This window comes from Penicillium waksmanii (assembly GCF_028829765.1).
Source record: "Penicillium waksmanii strain IBT 27052 chromosome Unknown utg000005l:1.0-5232799.0:1.0-5237142.0, whole genome shotgun sequence".
Lineage (NCBI taxonomy): Eukaryota > Fungi > Ascomycota > Eurotiomycetes > Eurotiales > Aspergillaceae > Penicillium > Penicillium waksmanii.
The window spans coordinates 4,844,804-4,862,838 of NW_026643252.1; the positions used below are offsets into that span (position 1 = coordinate 4,844,804).

An 18,035-nucleotide genomic window follows, 5' to 3' on the forward strand; every position below is an offset into this window, starting at 1 on the left:
GCATAATTTCGTTCGAACATGAATTATATGAAGCCGTCTCATACTTAGATCATTCCTCACCAAAGTATTTCCACAGTATACTACACATGAGAAGTATTCCTGGCGTTGTGAGAGTCATTCTTTGTGCCATATGCGAATGAGGCGCTATCATCCGAGGACGTTTCGGCACTCTTGAATTGAACTTGCATCTCCTCTTCTATAGGCGCAACGGCACGACCAGCCGCATCATGCGAAGCATCCCATTCGGCAAGATTCTCGTTAGGAACCTTTCTGAGTTGATTACTTTGAGCTCCATCATCCAAATGGATGAGTTCCTGTCGTAGTTTGTAGCCCTTCCATTTCGGAAGTAGGAAGGCCCACAACCAGTAATAAGCGCCACATGCAAGGAGACTATATTGTCTTATCAGCAAGGAAGATCTCAAGAGTTCGCGCCAAATTTGAGTCGGTTGGCTTACATTCCGATGCCGACCACGGCATATGTTGCATACCAAAAGCTGACATCTCCAGCATACTGACCTCCCGACGGCGGATACCAGGGCATCACTAAAAGGTATAATTGAACGAGAATATTGAAAAATATAACAATATTCCAGGCTTTGAACTCGGGTTCAGGAAGATTAGCCTTTTTTCGGCGCCACCGAACAACGTAGATACCAAGAGCCATTGCCAGGTTAAAGACGGCATCGGGAATGGTGCGTAGATCGTTGACTAGTTTAAAGTTAGTTTATCCGGGCGCATGATCGGCTTTCATAGGGTAGAACAGCCAAAACATACCGAATGTGAAGGCGTCTCCAGCAGGGACTGCTAGGATCATCAATGCAGTCAAAGACCAAATGACAGCATATGGACCTAGGGTAGTGCCGAAGGGCTTAGTTGAAACCCAAAACCAAGTCCAGGGTAGAACTCCCTGCCGGCCACATTCTCTTAGCCGCCGAGAGAGTCCAATTATCACAGCTATCATATTACCGAATGAGGCCAGGGCAATGAGAAAATTGAGGCCACGAACTGCGCCACTATCGCCGAAGACCTTTGAAAAGAACAAGCTAGCAGTCGTCAAATCGGAGTTTTCTAGCTCGTCTTTGGGAACTAAAAATCAATTTTCGATCAATGACACGAGCTAAGCGAAAAGAAGGTAGCCTAGCACTTACCAGCAGCAAAAAATGCAATATTTGCAAACATGTAAAGAACATAAACCGTTGTAAGAGCAGCCGTTGCGTAGATCTTGAGAGACCTGACGGGGTTCTTTTCATCGATAATGTTAGCTTTTGCTGAAAAGCCCCAAGAGTTACTAGTCATCATACCTTGACTTCATTGGCGACATTGAATGCATTATTGTAACCACCATAGGAGAAGATAATGCGATACAAGGCGGTGGTAAAACCATACGCTGTAGCTGTAGAGCTCCCTGAAAACGGATCTTGAAAATTTGCCGTTGGATTCTCAACTCTGGTATTTCCTCCCAAGACAACAAAACCGGTGACTATGATGAAGAGGATGGTGCAAATTTTAACGATTCCGACCGCATTCGAGAACCAGTAGGCGTATTTCGTATTGAAAACCAGTGCTAACCCATGTTAGTATGGGGGTCAGCGAATTGAAGGAATGAGAGAAACACACTCAAGGTAGCAAGGCTGTAGCAGGCCAATGCCGTGCCTTTGATTTGCCAGTTAGTGCCGGTGTGCCCGGAAATGGCGATTAGATATTTGGCCATTACTGTTACAATTACCCATTAGTGACATGTCCCAGGCCGGCTAAAAAGGATCGGCTCACCTGTAGCATTGGCACTTCCGAATGAAAGAATGACACTCTGGACTGCAAAGGTAGTCGGAAAAAGCCATCTTGGAATTGGGTACGCTTGTTCCAGGAATACGACTTCTGACCCGGATCGACTAGGAAAGTACGCTGTAAATTCGAGATAGACGGCCCCCAAGGTCAAGCATAGCTAGGGAAGGAAAAAGAATCTTGTTAGTCAACGCTTCTTCTGGTCTCCTGGTTGATGTATGACACGTACCAAATAGCCTAACGTCCACCAAATCAGACTGACACCGATTGAGCCTGTTCCGGATAGGATCGATGATGCTGGGTCATGTTAATCGACATGTCCGCAGATGGAATTTTTGTGTCACACAAACGTGTTGAATAAATACCAGCACCAATCATCATCGTGATATTCAGCAATGTGATTGTCACTGGGCCGACAGAGTACCCCAGCGGTGACTGGCGTTCAACTGGAGCGCCAGAAGCGTCTTGGTATGTGGGCGGCGCATTGTTGCCTCCTCTTTCGCTGATATACTGGCCTCCAGTGGTTGAGACACGCTCACCTTGCCCTTCAGTCACAGTTCCATCCCCCGATGGACGTTTACTAAAAGGTTGTCGCCAGGTCATCGCGGTTAAGGATCATGAGACCGTGGAAAATGGTTAGTCCAGTCAAGCTGAGGTTGTGCGTGACCGGCAATTGGAAAACTTGACGGAGGAGGTAAGCAAATCGGAATCTTCCAAAGTTGGAATAGTTGTCAGTCCTAAAGAGAATTGACAACTGGCCGCACCGTCACCCAGGCACTTATATATCATTTTGCAGGCACTGAAGAGTTTCTATTGCCGACTTGGCGCATGCCCATTAATGCATTCCTTCCAATCGTAGTTCAATCGCGTTTTTCTCATCTGGTTCATTTTCTTGGCATTATTACATATTTATCATCTAATTCAGTACATACGCCTTCCTTAAATCTAAAACGGAGGTTTTCTAACGAACAACCATTCCATCATTGGAGAGACTGATGATACAACCACGACGCCGGCCCGGGATTGAGTGGGGCCGATTGGCCAGGGCCATAATCGAAGTTATGTACGGAGTAACCACGGAGTAAATGGGACATACCGTCTGTCGTCTAGAGCTGTGTCTGAAATCCGCCTCAAAAGAAAAGCTTTTGTGAAGTACCTTCGCTACAAATGTGGAGGCGATGGCGTAATGCTGGATTGCTCATTACTAAGGCAGGAGCTCGAGATGGAGAGATGATTTTTAAGAACGTCCACCATGATAGGATTTTCTAGCCGAGCTAGATCCTGCAATTGCATTACCTTGAATAATATGTATTATACTATTGGTTTATATGAGCTACAGATGTGTGAAAAATCGAGACGGGGAAGATAAAAGTTTCTCTGCATTTGAAACTTGTAACAAAGGTACAGGCGCCAAGTGGGCTAGGTGTCAAAAATGTCATTTGTAGCAATAATGGTGTATTATTGGTGATCTCTTGCGCTCACCCTTCTGCGGAGTATTTTAAAATCTTTCATTATAGCAGTGGTCGCTGGGAAAATATTGCCCAAGTGACGATAACCTTGGAAACGTACATAAAAGCAAAACAGTTCGCACAATCTGATTCTCTTGGACCTCGGGATCGAATGTGACTCGGAACCGACTCTCCACTCTTCAAAATCCTACATTTCTCATCATGGGAAGGAATTCCTCTCCTTACCTTGGGATACATCGTATATAGGCAAGACAATAGCAACAGCTAAATTTAGGCCCTTTTGGCTTTCTCCGAAATACTCCGATTATGACGAGGAAATGCCTCGTATGATTAGGCCCATCAGCAAGTGTGATGAGCGACTGACTGGTCGGGACTTAAGACCATCGAATCAATCTACCAAATATCCGTTGGTTTAGTCTTTTGCCTAGATGATGATTTGAACATGTGGTATTGAATAAAAATCTGGCTGGTTCGAGGAAATATCACGCCATCTCCAGCTGCTGGACTTTTAACCTCAATAGGGGTTGATGGTACGTAAAAATTCGAACCTTGGCGTATTTTCAGACATCGTTTCAAGAAATGGACATATTATATACACAAGTGGTTCCACTTAATCGAAGAGATATCGCAAAAAGCCTTTCAACGTGGCAGAATATATGAGCAATAGAGTCTAGCTCATTGCTTAGAATGTTGGGTGTTGGGTGTTGAGGGTTTACAACGTGTAGACGAAGTCGTGATTTTCAATATCAGTAAGATCAAGGAATCTGTAGGGTTGAATTAGCGCTGTGAAGAGGGTAACTTGAAAAAGTACCGGGCGATGGAAACCCATGGACTTACTCCTGATTCTCTAGTCTCACATAGCCGGGCGCGGATGTGATGTTAGCCTTGCGACTGTTCTCTCTCTTATACCACCACCAGATAAATAGCAAAATAAACAGGCAGATACCCCAACATGCGATGATGGTAATCTCTGCCGAAACATAGCGGGGGGCATCCTCGGGTCGGAATGTGAGCGGGCCTGTCAGGATTAAAATAAGCGCCACGAACTTGAAATTGCAAGGAACTATGAACATACCGATGATATTTCCGACGCAGTAGCCAATGAGGTATAGCGCCGCGACTGTGGTCTTCTTGGTGTAGCCAGCAACATTGGATGAGATCAATGATAACAGGGCTACAAAAGAAGTAGGGAAGGCCTGTGTAAGGTAATATCCGACCAGTCGACCAACATTATTCTCAATCGGAAGAGCAACAATAAGAATTATTCCTAAGGTCGCGGTGAAAAGACCACCAAGACTAGTAAGAATTCGCTGGCCGGTCTTATCGCCAATGTAACCGTTCAGAAGCAGTGCCACGATTTCCACAGCACCAGCAGGTGTTCCATAGAGCAAACTCTCTACTTCGGTATATCCAAAGCTAGTGATCTAAAAAGAAAGGGCATATTGTTAGTCGTACCTGAAGAAATCGAAGATCAAGGACAGGAAATGCCGGTGATAAGGAAAACATACCAATTGGCTAAAAAAGTTTGTAATGCCGCCATTCGGAATATCCGCAATGAGGGCGAAAAAGAAGAACGCCCAGGTCATTGGGTCCAAAAGAGCTTCTTTAACCTGATACCACTTGAAGTTTTTATTACCAATACCTTGTTGGTTGATTCGCACACGGGCAACCGCCAGAATACGATCCTCCTTTGACAACCAACGTGCATTGAGCTGACTGTCTGGGACAATCCAGAGGAACAGTAAGCCCAAGGTAATGGTAAGACATCCGGTAAACAAGAAAACAATTTTCCAAGGTTCGATCGAGGTGCCATGCTTTGCCGCTCCAACAGCGATTCCGTAGGCGACAAGGCCTCCCAAAATTTGACCCCAGCCGTTGAAGCTGTACCAGAGGTTTACTCGTCTGCCCTGCTCATTGCGGGTATACCACTGTGTTGCTTTAGTAAAGGGAAGCTCCCGCTTTAAAAGCAGATAATGTGAAGGGGTTGTGTACCTGAGAGGTTAAAAGCGCAAATCCTGGTGTCACTGCCGCTTCAAATACACCTAGCAAGAAACGAATAGCAACGGCGCCGGGGTAGTTTTTCGCAGCAGCAAAACAGCTAAGAATAGCTCCCCATACCACGATGCAAGAGCCGGAATATTTTCCGAGTGGTAAGCGTTGCAGCAACCGACTCGTAGGATACTCCCATGCAAGATATCCTGACCATATATCAGCAAAGGCAAGTCACCACAGGTATTCCGACTGGGCAATTCTTACCAAAATAGAAAATACTGCCGAGCCACGAGTACTGATCTCCAACTAGTCCTAGGTCCTCCTTTATACCCATGATGCTGGCATATGACAAAGTGGTTTCTGTTCACCACATTAGCTGTGGATATCAGATGCACGGGCCAACTGCGTCACTCACTATCGAGGAAATTCATCCCGTAGACACAGCACATCACAGGCATGATGTGCCAGTCAATTTTTCGTAATAAACGACGGTTCGTTGCCTCATCAAGCTCAATTGCCTCGCCTTGCATGTGTTCAAAGACCTTCATGGCCTCATCCGCATCGTTGGCATGCTTGACGAGCGTAGGGTCAACATTTTTCATGGATAGCTCAATGTCCACGCCAGTGGAATTGGCTCGAGTGTCGTCTTCCCTCGCCATGGTGAAGTTGCACAGCAAGTTGCTTTAGAAAAGGAAAGAGAAACCTGAAGGGGGATGGAATTCTTGCTGGGAAAATATCATGGAAAATAATTGGAAAGGGTCCAGATATATTATCCCAGATCTCGGGTGTGTGCAATGATTAACAGCAAGCTAACTCAAGGGGGATTGCGCGAAAAGGACATGCGGTGAAAATAGCTCAGGACCTCGGGTGAGGGGACAAGTCTCATATCATCTCATATCGCGGGGTGGTGCACTAGCATCACAAGTTCGCTGGTGGAGCCGTGCTTCATTGGATGTACCGTGGGTCCACGTTAGTTTTGCTCGTAGGATCGTGCCGATGGGGCGTCGTTTGCAGAGTACACTCGGTAAGATATCCAATTAAAAGCAAGATTTTCCATGGAAAAAGATTAGAGCGTTTGATCGGGAATTGAGTGGCCAATTCGAGGACTGGGATAATTTAGGCTCGGTCGCATGGTGGTTATCAAATTGTCATGGAGTCGGCGACCACGGGTCAATTAGGCTTGTTTCCCCGCCACATCTACCGAGGGCCCCCACACTACTTCGCTTAACCTGAAAATCCCCCTCTTCTATGAGTCATATAATCATCTAATTCGATCTTATCGTAGTGATTGATACGTTCACTTTATCTCATTGAGAAACTAGACCCTACTCTTGACTGACCGAGATATCGTTATGAAATGAACAGATAGTTAAGACTTAATGCCAATACTCTTGTGTGAAGCTTCTCCGGAATGTTTCCGAGAGACTAGGTTTTGATTGGCACGCAATGCCGAGAGGCTCATTTTGGGAATTGAGTGTCCTGGGGTTCCTGGGGCATACCTATATTTGCTCCAATAAGCAGCTGTTCGTACTAAACAGACGTGAAAGGAATGCGGGGAAGGGGTCTTTCGTTGGCTTGCCAAGATACTAGTTGCATCTCCACAGCTTGGCTTCGGCTTACTCTACTCCAGGGCTGAAAGCCGTGGTGTAAATCACATAATGTAAAAACTAGCTTCCCACGTAACTTTGGATTCACCGCGGGAAACTTCATTGCCGGAATAATACCCACCAGGGTATACATCTTTGCCTGGAATCGATGAATGCTTTAAATGAAAGCCAAGGAATTCGATATTCTGATCTTGGGTCTTTCTTTTGGCTAGACCTGCTGTCTTGAACTAAATTGTAAAGTACCCTGCGAATAATAAAGTTGCAGTAATATAGCGACAATGAATTCACCACCTGGGTAATATTCTAGTATATCAATCTCATCTGGGACAGACCAGGTCCCAACTTGAAGCTTAACAATTGGATCAGATGTTCCACATGGTCAGCTAGTACATCTGTCTGTTCCTCATTTCGATAGGGAGGAAACACATCAGGAACGATGAGAGCCAAATCCCACCCGCTCCAAGCCAAAGAACACCAGATCTACCCTCGGCGATATACTTCTGCCCAGCAAACGGAGCGACGATTCCGGCAACCCGACCAAGACAAGACAGCATGCCACTCGCACTCGCACGATATGAGGTGTCGAACATTTCTGGCGCCGAGGCGTAAAGTACGGCGTTGAAATACTTTGATTGGTTAGCCTGCAGACGGGATTATGAGGTGGGAACTTACACTTTGCATGATGTACTCCAACGCGTTTAGGCCGACATATCCAGGGGTGTCTTTGACCTGAGTGTACATCGCCATTGAGACGCCCTGGAGTGCAGCAGAGATAACAAGCGACCATTTTCGACCGATCAGGGGGAGTTGAACGGAAAACAAGGCTAGGACGGCTCCGATTACACCGGGAAGGTAAATGTAGACATATTCCCGGTATGTTTCAGACACATTGCTTGCACCGCTGTCGACATTGTTGTTTAGCAAAACAATGGGAAGAAAGTAGCCGGCCAGATTGAAGGACCAATAATTTCCCTGCTAGACTTTAGTAAACGAAATATTGGTTCGGAAATGATGACTGACCATGTAGGCGAGGGCGAGGAGGATGAAAGTAAAACACTCGAGCTTCTTCATGAATAACCCGCGAAGGAACCCGAGGCTCTTGAACATGCCCATAACAACACCCTTTGCATCCGCGGAGGTGGTTTGTTCGTTCGAATCTATGCCTGTCTCACGGTCAATCCGCATGAAGTCATCCATTGTCAATGTGGGCCTCGGGGCCCCATTAAATTTGGCAATCTTGTCGAGCACATCGATAGCGTCTTGCTCGCGACCCTTGCCGACAAGAAACTTTGGCGATTCGTAAAATCTGAAGAAGAAGAATCGCGCGCCAAATAGAGCGAATGTCATGGCCCCAATCACGATCACCTCGTATCTCCAACCCATATTGCTAGAGACAGTGCAACATGCCTCGCCGGGGCTGACGGCATTGCACGCGGGAAGACCCACGTCGCATCGATATTTCGCAGCGGTACCATAGGCGATGGCGGACGCCACAACTACTCCGATCGGTTGCCACATTCCAAGTAAGAAAACCAGATATCGGCGATTCTGCGGGAGAAATTCAAGGGCAATTGTCGCGTCGATGGGGATGTTACCACCGAGGCCGATGCAGCAGAGAAAGTAGATACCGCAGATGGCGCCATAGTTAAACTTGCTTGCAGCCTGAAGGGGTGAGAAAGGGATGATTTGTGGAGTTTGAGAGCAATGACATACCAAAAGCATTCCAAAAACAGAGGTAATGAGACAAGAAAGGTTGAACGCCCATTTGCGACCGATGATATCGGTGATGATCCCAAATCCGAGAGCGCCGATTCTATGCCCTGTCAATTGATTTGTCCACATTCTGGCGAGGGTTACTTACGCTAGACCAATATTGGAACAAGTGAATATGAGACCTTGCTGTCCAGCTGGAACACCCATCTCTTGACTGTAGGTGGATGTGAGTGATAGTGTCTTTCGGAGAAGCGATCCAACTTACAAAATTGCAGTAGCCAGTAGCCCAACACCCTGCGCCCAGGCCAGGTCGACAAAATAACCAAATCCACAAAGAAACCAAATACATTTTTGGTATTTCCCGAAGCCGAACTTGTCAATCTCTCTGATTTTGTCAGCATGTTCCCGACTCTATCATAAGGAATCATTGTGATGACTGACGCGTTGATCAAGGCAGCCTTGCGTTCAAAAGGAGTGAGTTCCTGAACAGCAGTACCTGCTATCACATCGCCCATGGAGACATGATTACTACCTGGAGCGCCGTTTTCCTTATCAGAATGGTTGTCCTGGCCGAGGGTATTTTTCTCCGAAATATGATCCGAAGTAGACATATTGGAGATGGATGATATTTCCAGAACTCTGGACACAGCAGCTGTCAAATATTGTCAGATATCTCAAGTCAACTCCATTACCTCAAGTTCTACTATAAACAGGGTATCGGTATCTACTGAGGGGTTGCGGGACCCCTCATCGCGACCGATGAAACCTTTCGGCAAACCCTATCTTCATCGGCTTCCCCGAAATCATCGCGTGGCCATTCAGTTAGATCTGTTGTGGAGCCATGGCGTTAACAGCGGTAACGGCGGGTTTGAAACGTGCTGGAGTGGTTGATAGATGCAGGAACAATAACTATTACCTTCGTTGCTCGGTCTTACTTTGTACTTGGTGGTCCAGCGGCCGCGACTTGCTTCATCTTGAGACGACCGCAAAGCGTATCGCCTCAATTGCAGCGACATGACGAAGACACCGCAATACCAAGAGAAACCACGATGGGAGAGCATTGCTCGTGATAAAAAAGCGAGTCGCGATGCGGAAATTCCGCTAGATTGGAAATTAAAGCCAGATCAAGTTCCCGACGACCAGCTCAATGTCATCAATGTTCCCTACGAGTGTGGAATTTTGACAACTAAAGAGCAGGAGATCACGAACTCGAGTGCTAGAAGTCTGATTGAGAGGATTCTAAGTTGCGAGTATACATCATATGAGGTGCGTCCTGAAAAAATGGTGTGATTCCACCATTGGAACAAACGCTAATTCTCTTGAAGGTTACACTTGCCTTCTGCAAACGCGCGGCGATCGCACAACAACTTGTACGATTTTTTACCACATATTCTAGCTTCCCAATGGAATCAATTTGAATCTAACAACAAGCAGGTAAATTGCCTTTCGGAAATTTTCTTCGAGAACGCGCTCGAGGTAGCCAAGTCCCTGGATGCAGAATATGAAGAATCGGGAATCGCACGCGGTCCACTTCACGGACTTCCCGTCTCGCTCAAAGATTGTTTTCAAGTCGAAGGGACAGATGCAGCGATAGGTTATACTGCACTGGTGAATCAGCCAACCTCAAGAGAAGATGAATCAGAGATCACGAAGATAATGCGACAAAGCGGGGCCATTCTATTTTGCAAGACAAATGTGCCAACTGCGTTGATGTCTGGAGAGGTGAGTTGTATCAAAGGCCAAAAGGCAATACCGACAGGAAGCTGATATACCAGACATTCAATGCAATCTACGGCTACACCTCGAACCCCTATAATCGCAACCTCTCTAGCGGAGGCTCATCCGGCGGCGAAAGCGCTTTGTTGGCGCTTCGTGGGTCTCCTTTGGGAGTTGGAACTGATGTAGGAGGCTCGGTCCGAATACCTGCTTCTTTCTGCGGTCTTTACTCCTTGAAACCATCCTTCGGTCGATTTCCAACATCTTGGATCCGTGATAGTCTCAACGGTCAAGAGGCGGTGCGCAACGCAGTTGGACCTATGGGAAATTCCTTGGAGGACATTGAGATGTGGTGCAAGACAGTGGTGAACAGTCAGCCGCATCTACGTGCAGATCCGGATTGCTTGCCTATTCCGTGGCGACAACCTGAGATACCCAAGAAGCTTTGTTTTGGTGAGACCACGATCGATAAACATGCGCACGCAAAAGTTCAATAACGAAATTCTGACTTTCCAGGGCTCCTACTTGATGATGGTATTATGAAGCCACTCCCTCCTGTTACGAGGGCTTTAATCCAGACAAAGACGGCGCTAGAAGCCGCCGGGCATGCGGTTATTGAATTCAGCATGTAAGCTTCCATAGTAATGGCACCCCAAAGATCAGTTCGGTAGCTAATATAAGCCAGTGATGAGCCTCTGTTTCTGGATTCTCTCAAATTCGCTCTTTACCGGTCAGCTGCTGCAGATAGCCTACAGGAGGTCCTTAGAAAGACGGGAGAGCCGTGGCCGCAGGGCTATGAAATACTTGGTGATATGGCCAGCGATGAAAATTTTCCAAAGGCAACGGTGTCCGACCTGTGGAAGGCACAGGCCAAGAGAACTGCATATTCGAAACAGATATTGCAGAAATGGGCAGCCACAAAGAATTCAACAGAGACAGGGAGGGAGATCGATGCACTGATTATGCCATGCTCGCCGTGGCCAGCATCTTCAAGGTATGGACTGAAGCATGATCAACCATTTTGCTGGATATATGACTAACGACCACAGACATGGATTCATATATGATAACTATACCAGCCTCTGGAATATTCTTGATTACTGTGCAACAACCGTGCCAGTAACGCATGTATGTTTGGACAGTGATAAAGCCTCGAACTTCAAATCTCGGAACAAACTGGAAGGCAATGTTTGGAAAGATTGTACGTTCTCCAACTATCTTGACTTTGTCAGAAGCTCACAAATTACAGATACACCAGAAGATATGGCTGCCTGCCCAGTTGCAATTCAGGTGGTTGGGCAGCGGCTGCACGAGGAATATTTACTAGGAGTCACCAGGTCACTGCAACTTTGCTTAGAGATCTCAAATACAAAATAGTCCTCCATATTAAAGGAATCTTTTATCGATGATGTTTAAGCGGAATTGTAAGAAATTTTATTTTTCTCCATTTGTGGTAAAACTTGAAGTATTTCTCAAAAGAAAACATAGGGTAACCATAATTCTGCGATCTTGTCCTGATTTGATTTTAGGACGGAGATCAGTAGCCGTATCAAGAACTGTCAGAGTCGTCCTTGACCACCCTTACTTGGTCACAAATATATTGCACAACATGGGGTATCTCAATATCATCCATCTCCAGAAAAACGCCAAGCTTTCCCGCTTCCTCGTGATGCTTAGCATCGAAAGGATCGCAATGTGAAAGAATTCTTATCATTCGTTCATACCAAACCTGCTGCAGGAAATCCATCAAGGGAAGCCCGTAGGCATCAAACTGAGATTCAAATTCAGCCACAAGCCTCTCGAGGTATTCTGCTTGATCTCTCTGCTCCTCCATAATCTCAAGAAGATCGCATTCCTCTCTGCCATGTAGCCAGGGTACCCCATCTTCAATCTCGATGCAGCAGGTATGGCTGAGCCCTAGCCCGTCAAAGGTAAGGCTCCTTATAATTGAGCGACACGCCTGGGAACTTGACTGATTGTAATTGATGAGGGATTGGAGAAAATTTCGAAAGACCGCGGCCATGTGAGTGATATCTTTGGATACCCCATAGTAGTAGCAATGTTTGATTCCAACCCGGGTAGCTACGGATAATGTAGTACATCCACCAACAGAACACGGACAGGAACAGGCATCCTTGAATGATGTGGATAGTAAATGGTCCAAGATTTGGTGGAAAGGGGTTGGATCAAAATGGTTGCCATGAAAAAAGCCCCGAAATATACGCACACCCAAAGTCGCACTTAGTATATGAGTCACTGTCATGTTCGATCTAGGAAGCCTTTCCATAGGATTCGCGCCTTTGGAAATAAGCCAAGTAATCTGCTCCAGGGAGTGACCATGGTGTCGCGAGCAGTAGAGCTCTAGTGGCGTATAGCCTTGTGGAGGTCGTTGAGTTACGTCGGTAAATCCAAGCTCGTATGCTTTCTTCAAGATATCCAACGGTGCTGCCTCACAGTGAAGGAATTCGCCCTCAACCGCCGTCAGAGAATGAGCCACGTCAATTCCCTTCCTCATCAAGGCAGCGCAGATTCGATAAGCCTGCGTGTCGGGAAGACCAGTTTCTCCCTTTCTGATCTCGGAGAGCTCAGAGGGATGGAATCTTGCGTTCGCTAGCTCCAATAGACTATTACGTCGTTTGGCAAGTTCGTGCAGAAAGACAACTTTCAGTTTATTCGATTCAATTTCAGTCCTGGAAATGTCACTGGCCGAAAACATGTATCCCGCTTCGAGTAAAATCTTGCATGAGTCGACATATTTGTCAATTTCGCTATCTTCATCGGTGATCGCTCGGAATCCGCAGTGGTAGAGTATAGGTATATGTGTGTTTGATCCTTCTTCCAGCAGCAGTCTTACTCCCGCTGGCCAACCCATTGCCAACTGAAGCAAAGAAACGCCGTGTATTTCATTCTTTGGCCATCCTTTATTTGACCTGATTATTTCTTGCAGGTCTTCATATGACTCTCGAAGAACTGCCATGTATGCAGCTGGAAGGTTTATGCCTGCAGTATGAGTTAGCAGCTTGCTGAGGAAAAACCCCGACTAGATTCTTACAATCCTCATCCCTTCGCTGAATTTCCTGCATGTTTCTTTTTGCAATCCACGAATCTGGGGGCCGGTTTATTGGACCCTCCATTTCTACGATATGCGGGATGAACTTGAGCTCCTCTTCGGTCAAAAGATATGCGCTGCATAAGGCTCGAGACACAGAAAGGGGACCGTCATATTCAAGGGTAGAGCCGCAGCTGAGCATGTATTTGATGAATTTACAGACAGACTGGAAGGCCACACGTTCATAGATACGAAACAAGAAAATTGGGACCTGTCATGATACTAGTAAGTGCCGTACCTCTTGTTCCGGGGGGGGGGGGGTTGCCCACATATATTAGGGGAAAATTCAAACCTGAGGCTGTTCGCACTACGTCGTTAGGCGTAGCATTCCCTACCGAGAAGGCATATTTCGATCGCTGAATAAAATCGTCGACACCGTCCAAAAACCATCTGTAATCCATCATTTCATGGTACATTGCGCCTGACCAGCTCTTAGAGTCAACAACAGCAGAAAATTTCAGCGATGGAGCAATTGAAAATCCACCAGATCCAGAAGAAAGAGAGAAAGTCCCGGTAACAAGGAACCCCAGCCAAGTACTGTGATATGCATAGCGTTTTTTTACCTGCTTGGCCCGAAACTTCCCTTGAGCTCGAGGAAATGGTACTAGCCAGCTATCGTCGCTAAGCTGATCACACAATTGTTTGACTCGGGACGGTGGTTGTTGGAGGACACTTTGAAGAGAGGAGTTTGTGAGGGCAAGCTGGAGCGTTCTCTAAAAGCGATTTAGTAGATTCTTTCTGTAGGGGAGTCAACACTCGTACAATTTCGTCCAGAAGGTGGTCTTGCTTAGCATCGAAGCTATCCTGCTTCAACTCAAATCTGTGTATATTTCGCGCCGTAGAGCTTTTCCCCGATCGCATACTACATCAGTATCATGTCAAAACAGGCGAGAAGGGAGTGCGAACTTACATGGCCAATGCCGTCCGTAGAGTCGCCTGCATACCATCCAGACAATCCCCGATTTCGAAGAGCGCTTCCTTCTTCAATGGATAGATGACCTTTTTCAAAGTAGATCTAGCCTTTCCTTGTAAACTTTCTGTTGCAACTGGCTTGTATTGCTCGATCTTCGTATGCAGCTTCTCCACGTTCGCCTTAAGACCAAGCGCCTGGACCTCGAGGTCATTCGCAAAATCAGGTGAATCATCCCTCGTCTCTTCGATCAGTTCGCGTAACTGTTTCAGCGACGTGCGAATGTTCTCGGCTTTGCTGGCAAGATTTTGGATGTTATCGTTTTGGCCCCGCACGGCTTGCGTATAGCTGACGATCTTACTGCAAACCTGCAGCCCGAGAGAGATGACCCCGACAGCGCTTCCGGCAACTGAGAAGGGGTCGGACATTGTGTACCTAGTAGCTGTGTCTGGAGCACCGGAAAGAAAGTAAATAGCAAAGAGAGTCTGGCGGGAGGTGGGAGCTCGAGGGCTCTGAAGATCAAATTGGAGGAGGCTGTGCTTGGGGCTGAAATGCATGCGTTGGCATAGCCGTGTTTGCTTTTGAATCTCTACCGCTGCGCGAGTAAAGTTCGTCTGGCTTTATTGATTGGTCGCGCCACCCCTGTAGTTTGTCTTGTTAAGCGCCCAGAATGCACAACGCATTCTGGTGCACTTTCAACTTTAAGGTTACAGTTGGATGAAGCCAAGTCTGCCCTGGGTCATTAGTAATATGTTTCCTGGTAGGCTGGGAACCTCAGAACGATGAAAGTGCTGACGATATGCGGATGTCTAGAGATATCTAAGAGGAAGCAACAGAAGGCACCAACATCTCCCAAGGAACTACTAGTACTTTTCCATACTTGGATGATATACCAATTTGGCCAAGGAATACGCAAAGCAATGCATTGAACTATATCTATACTAATCTAACCAAGTAACAAACAAGGAAAGACATCACATCCAAGTTATACCAGGCCATGCAAAGCATGTAGTAAGTACTGCTCCACCTAAGCAAGACCAAGCTCCTTATAGAAAGCAGTAGTCTCAGGCTCGCGACCGAGGAATTGCGTCAGGGTGGTCATTTCATCCTGCGAACCGCCCTTCTCGAGGACTTGGTATCGGTACCTGCGACCGGCGGCCTTGTTCATGGGATCGTCTTTGAAGATGGTATAGAACATGTCTGTTGAGTAGACTTGGGAACTATTCGAGTACGGTGGTTAGTAATTTTCAAGATATTTTGTTTGTTGAGAGCAACACCGGGAAACTGGGGTCCCTGGATCAACTTACCTCAGATAACCGTAGTAACCGGCATCATAACCACCAATTAAATGGCCAAAGGTAGCCTCGCCGTGACCCCACTCGTCGCCAGCGCCCAGAGCCTCAGGACCATCCATTTGGGTGATTTCCTTGCGGAGGCGGTTGTATGTTGCTGAAACAGGCAGGGCTTCGATAGCGGCGTGGCTGGCTGGTTCATGGACGCTCATGTCGAAAATTCCGAAGTGTAGTTGACGAAGGTTGAAGAGCGCGTCGTTGACGTGCTTGGTACGGATGAGGTTGTTAATGACTTCATCCGGGATCTGAGCAGCCGGGGCGGGGGCCGAGGCGTCCTTTCCTGCGCGCCCTTGTGCTTCTTGCCAGCCCTTCAGGTAGGCTGGGGACAGGGTTGCGTAGTGGGTGCTCAAGGCGCGCAGTTGGGATGGTGTCCAGCACCAGTTCTCTAGCATCTGTGAGGGGGCTTCGACGAAGTCGCGGACTGTGTTTGTGCCGTGGAAGCGGGAGTAGATTGTCTTTGAGACGAGGTCGTGGATTCCGTGGCCCAGTTCGTGGAAGAGGGTTACTACTTCGTCGTGTTTTAGGAGGGAGGGTCTCTTGGGTGTGGGCTTGGTGAAGTTGCAGACTAGGGCTGTGGCGGGGAAGCGGCGGTTACCGGTGGCGTCGATGAAGCCGGGCTGCAGGTTGAAGTTGGCGGCATGGCCATACTTGCCCTCGCGGGGAAGAGATCCAGGTAAAGATATCCGACGAATCCATTGCCCTCGCCTTCGTCGTTCCAAACGCTGAAGACTTGTACATCCTCGTGCCAGACGATATCATCTCCCTTGCCCGTGGGTGCAAGAGCCGCGCGGTCCTCGCCTACAATCTCAACGAACTCCAGGCCGAACAGCTCCTCAAAGATCTTCAGCATACCCTGGATGGTAGTTTGCAGAGGGAAGTACTCGGCAATAAGCTGCTGGTCCAACGAGAAATCCCGCTCCAACATCAATCGGTCGTAGAAGCGGTGGTCCCAGAGGTAATATTGTTCATCGGACTTAGGGTCCAGGGTCTTCTTCAGCTCCATGAGTGTGTTGATCTCGGACTTTCCACCGGCTGTCAGGCGGGAGCGCAGGTCACCAAGGAACTTGTTGACTGTCTCGGGTGTCTTGGCCATCTTGTCTTCAATGCGGAAGGCAGCGTGGCTGGGGTAGCCGAGCAGGCGGGCAGCCTCGTCGCGGAGAACGATAGCTTCGCGGAACAGAGGCACGTTCTGGTTACACTTGTTCTCATTTGCAACCATCACCTGCTTGCGGATCTCGGACTTCTTGGCGTACTTCATAGTAGGGAAGAGATCGGGGTATTTGAAGGTGAGCCAGACCTTGCCGTCGTTCTCACCTTCGCCTTTCTTGAGTCCGGAGAGGACGTCTTCGGGAACACCGTCCAATTGCTCGGGGGTGAACCAGATACCGCCATTCTCCTCGTTCAGGTTCTTCTGGAACTCGATGCTCAATTGACTGAGGCGTTTCTTGATCTCCTTGAATCTGGCGCGCTCAGGGCCGTCGGGAAGACCCAGACCGTTGCGAATGAAGTCCTTGTGTTCTTTCTCGAGCAGACGGCGGGATTCAGGCTCCAGAGGCTCGTTCTTGTTTAGCGCTTCGGCGACGAGCTTGAAGATGTCTTCGCGCATCGCGGATTCGATGAAGAACTCATCCATAAGCTCTTCCGCCTTGGATGAGGCGTCCCGCAACTTCTGGTCCACTGATACGGCTTGATAGAAGCCTAAGATGTGTGCTTCCAATGCCATAACGTTCTCATCTTGGGACAGGGGACCAAGGACATTGGCGAAGGTGGCATTATTAGCTTGAACGGAGCCGACGACCTGGTCCTGGACGCCGCGAGAGGTCTTGATGATGCGCTCTGCGTCGGCAACGACGGATTGAGGGGTAGCTGTGAAGGTGGGCGGGGCCTGCGGTGGACGCCGAAGGTGAGCGGGGGCCATGGTGGAGGTGGTCAGGTATCGGGGATAGCTATAGCTGTTTGTTCGGAGGTGGCCCAGCACTGATGAGAGGCGGGTGGGGAGACGGAGGAAGGGCGCCACGATGACGGCGACGAGGAGGATAAGAAGGTGGTGGCGAGCGGTGAAGGCAATGATGGCGGGGGTGGATGAAGAAGCGTGAGTGGCTGTGAGAGATATGCAAGATGGAGGAGGTCCAACCAACGTGAGACGAAGCCGATGGAAGGTGATGCGGGTCAGGTGATGCCCCGCAAGTTGCACGAGCACAGCAGAGCAGCAGACAGCATGGATATCCATGTATCTCTATGGATGTCCCAAAGACTAGTCCAACTACAGAGTATGTATGGTCTACGATAGAGGAAATGGTATGATAAATAATGGTCGTTTCTAGTTCATGGCAAAATTATCTATGTGAGAGCGCTTTTCGAAAAAGACAGACAAAAATAATCAAG

General features: G+C 47.8%; 6 protein-coding genes across 6 annotated transcripts; 1 reads left to right on the plus strand and 5 right to left on the minus strand.

The window, feature by feature from the left end:
• Positions 1 to 80: 80 nt before the first annotated feature.
• On the minus strand, positions 81 to 2,385 carry N7481_006697 (uncharacterized protein; the record flags this gene model as incomplete). The annotated part of the gene is made up of 9 exons (XM_057265916.1): positions 81 to 390; positions 456 to 708; positions 775 to 1,086; positions 1,149 to 1,242; positions 1,302 to 1,564; positions 1,618 to 1,713; positions 1,771 to 1,942; positions 2,012 to 2,079; positions 2,133 to 2,385. The coding sequence occupies 9 exons, from the start codon at positions 2,383 to 2,385 to the stop codon at positions 81 to 83; spliced, it is 1,821 nt and encodes a 606-aa protein (XP_057123636.1).
• Positions 2,386 to 3,963: 1,578 nt separating this feature from the next.
• Positions 3,964 to 5,902, minus strand: N7481_006698 (allantoate permease family MFS transporter; the record flags this gene model as incomplete). The annotated part of the gene is made up of 7 exons (XM_057265917.1): positions 3,964 to 4,015; positions 4,089 to 4,269; positions 4,327 to 4,675; positions 4,760 to 5,179; positions 5,244 to 5,449; positions 5,508 to 5,603; positions 5,659 to 5,902. 7 exons carry the CDS (start codon positions 5,900 to 5,902, stop codon positions 3,964 to 3,966), a joined length of 1,548 nt encoding a protein of 515 aa, XP_057123637.1.
• A 1,331-nt stretch (positions 5,903 to 7,233) lies between these two features.
• On the minus strand, positions 7,234 to 9,174 carry N7481_006699 (uncharacterized protein; the record flags this gene model as incomplete). Its single annotated transcript, XM_057265918.1, has 7 exons — positions 7,234 to 7,476; positions 7,523 to 7,822; positions 7,871 to 8,512; positions 8,564 to 8,663; positions 8,712 to 8,777; positions 8,829 to 8,948; positions 9,005 to 9,174. 7 exons carry the CDS (start codon positions 9,172 to 9,174, stop codon positions 7,234 to 7,236), a joined length of 1,641 nt encoding a protein of 546 aa, XP_057123638.1.
• Positions 9,175 to 9,577: 403 nt separating this feature from the next.
• On the plus strand, positions 9,578 to 11,656 carry N7481_006700 (uncharacterized protein; the record flags this gene model as incomplete). Its single annotated transcript, XM_057265919.1, has 8 exons — positions 9,578 to 9,829; positions 9,889 to 9,933; positions 9,998 to 10,285; positions 10,339 to 10,732; positions 10,796 to 10,907; positions 10,965 to 11,273; positions 11,329 to 11,480; positions 11,529 to 11,656. The coding sequence occupies 8 exons, from the start codon at positions 9,578 to 9,580 to the stop codon at positions 11,654 to 11,656; spliced, it is 1,680 nt and encodes a 559-aa protein (XP_057123639.1).
• Positions 11,657 to 11,828: 172 nt separating this feature from the next.
• N7481_006701 (uncharacterized protein) lies at positions 11,829 to 14,855 on the minus strand (the record flags this gene model as incomplete). The annotated part of the gene is made up of 6 exons (XM_057265920.1): positions 11,829 to 12,361; positions 12,509 to 13,279; positions 13,332 to 13,554; positions 13,724 to 14,101; positions 14,151 to 14,250; positions 14,299 to 14,855. 6 exons carry the CDS (start codon positions 14,853 to 14,855, stop codon positions 11,829 to 11,831), a joined length of 2,562 nt encoding a protein of 853 aa, XP_057123640.1.
• A 470-nt stretch (positions 14,856 to 15,325) lies between these two features.
• N7481_006702 (M3 family metallopeptidase) lies at positions 15,326 to 17,880 on the minus strand (the record flags this gene model as incomplete). Its single annotated transcript, XM_057265921.1, has 3 exons — positions 15,326 to 15,518; positions 15,606 to 16,303; positions 16,339 to 17,880. The coding sequence occupies 3 exons, from the start codon at positions 17,878 to 17,880 to the stop codon at positions 15,326 to 15,328; spliced, it is 2,433 nt and encodes an 810-aa protein (XP_057123641.1).
• Between the last annotated feature and the right edge of the window lie 155 nt (positions 17,881 to 18,035).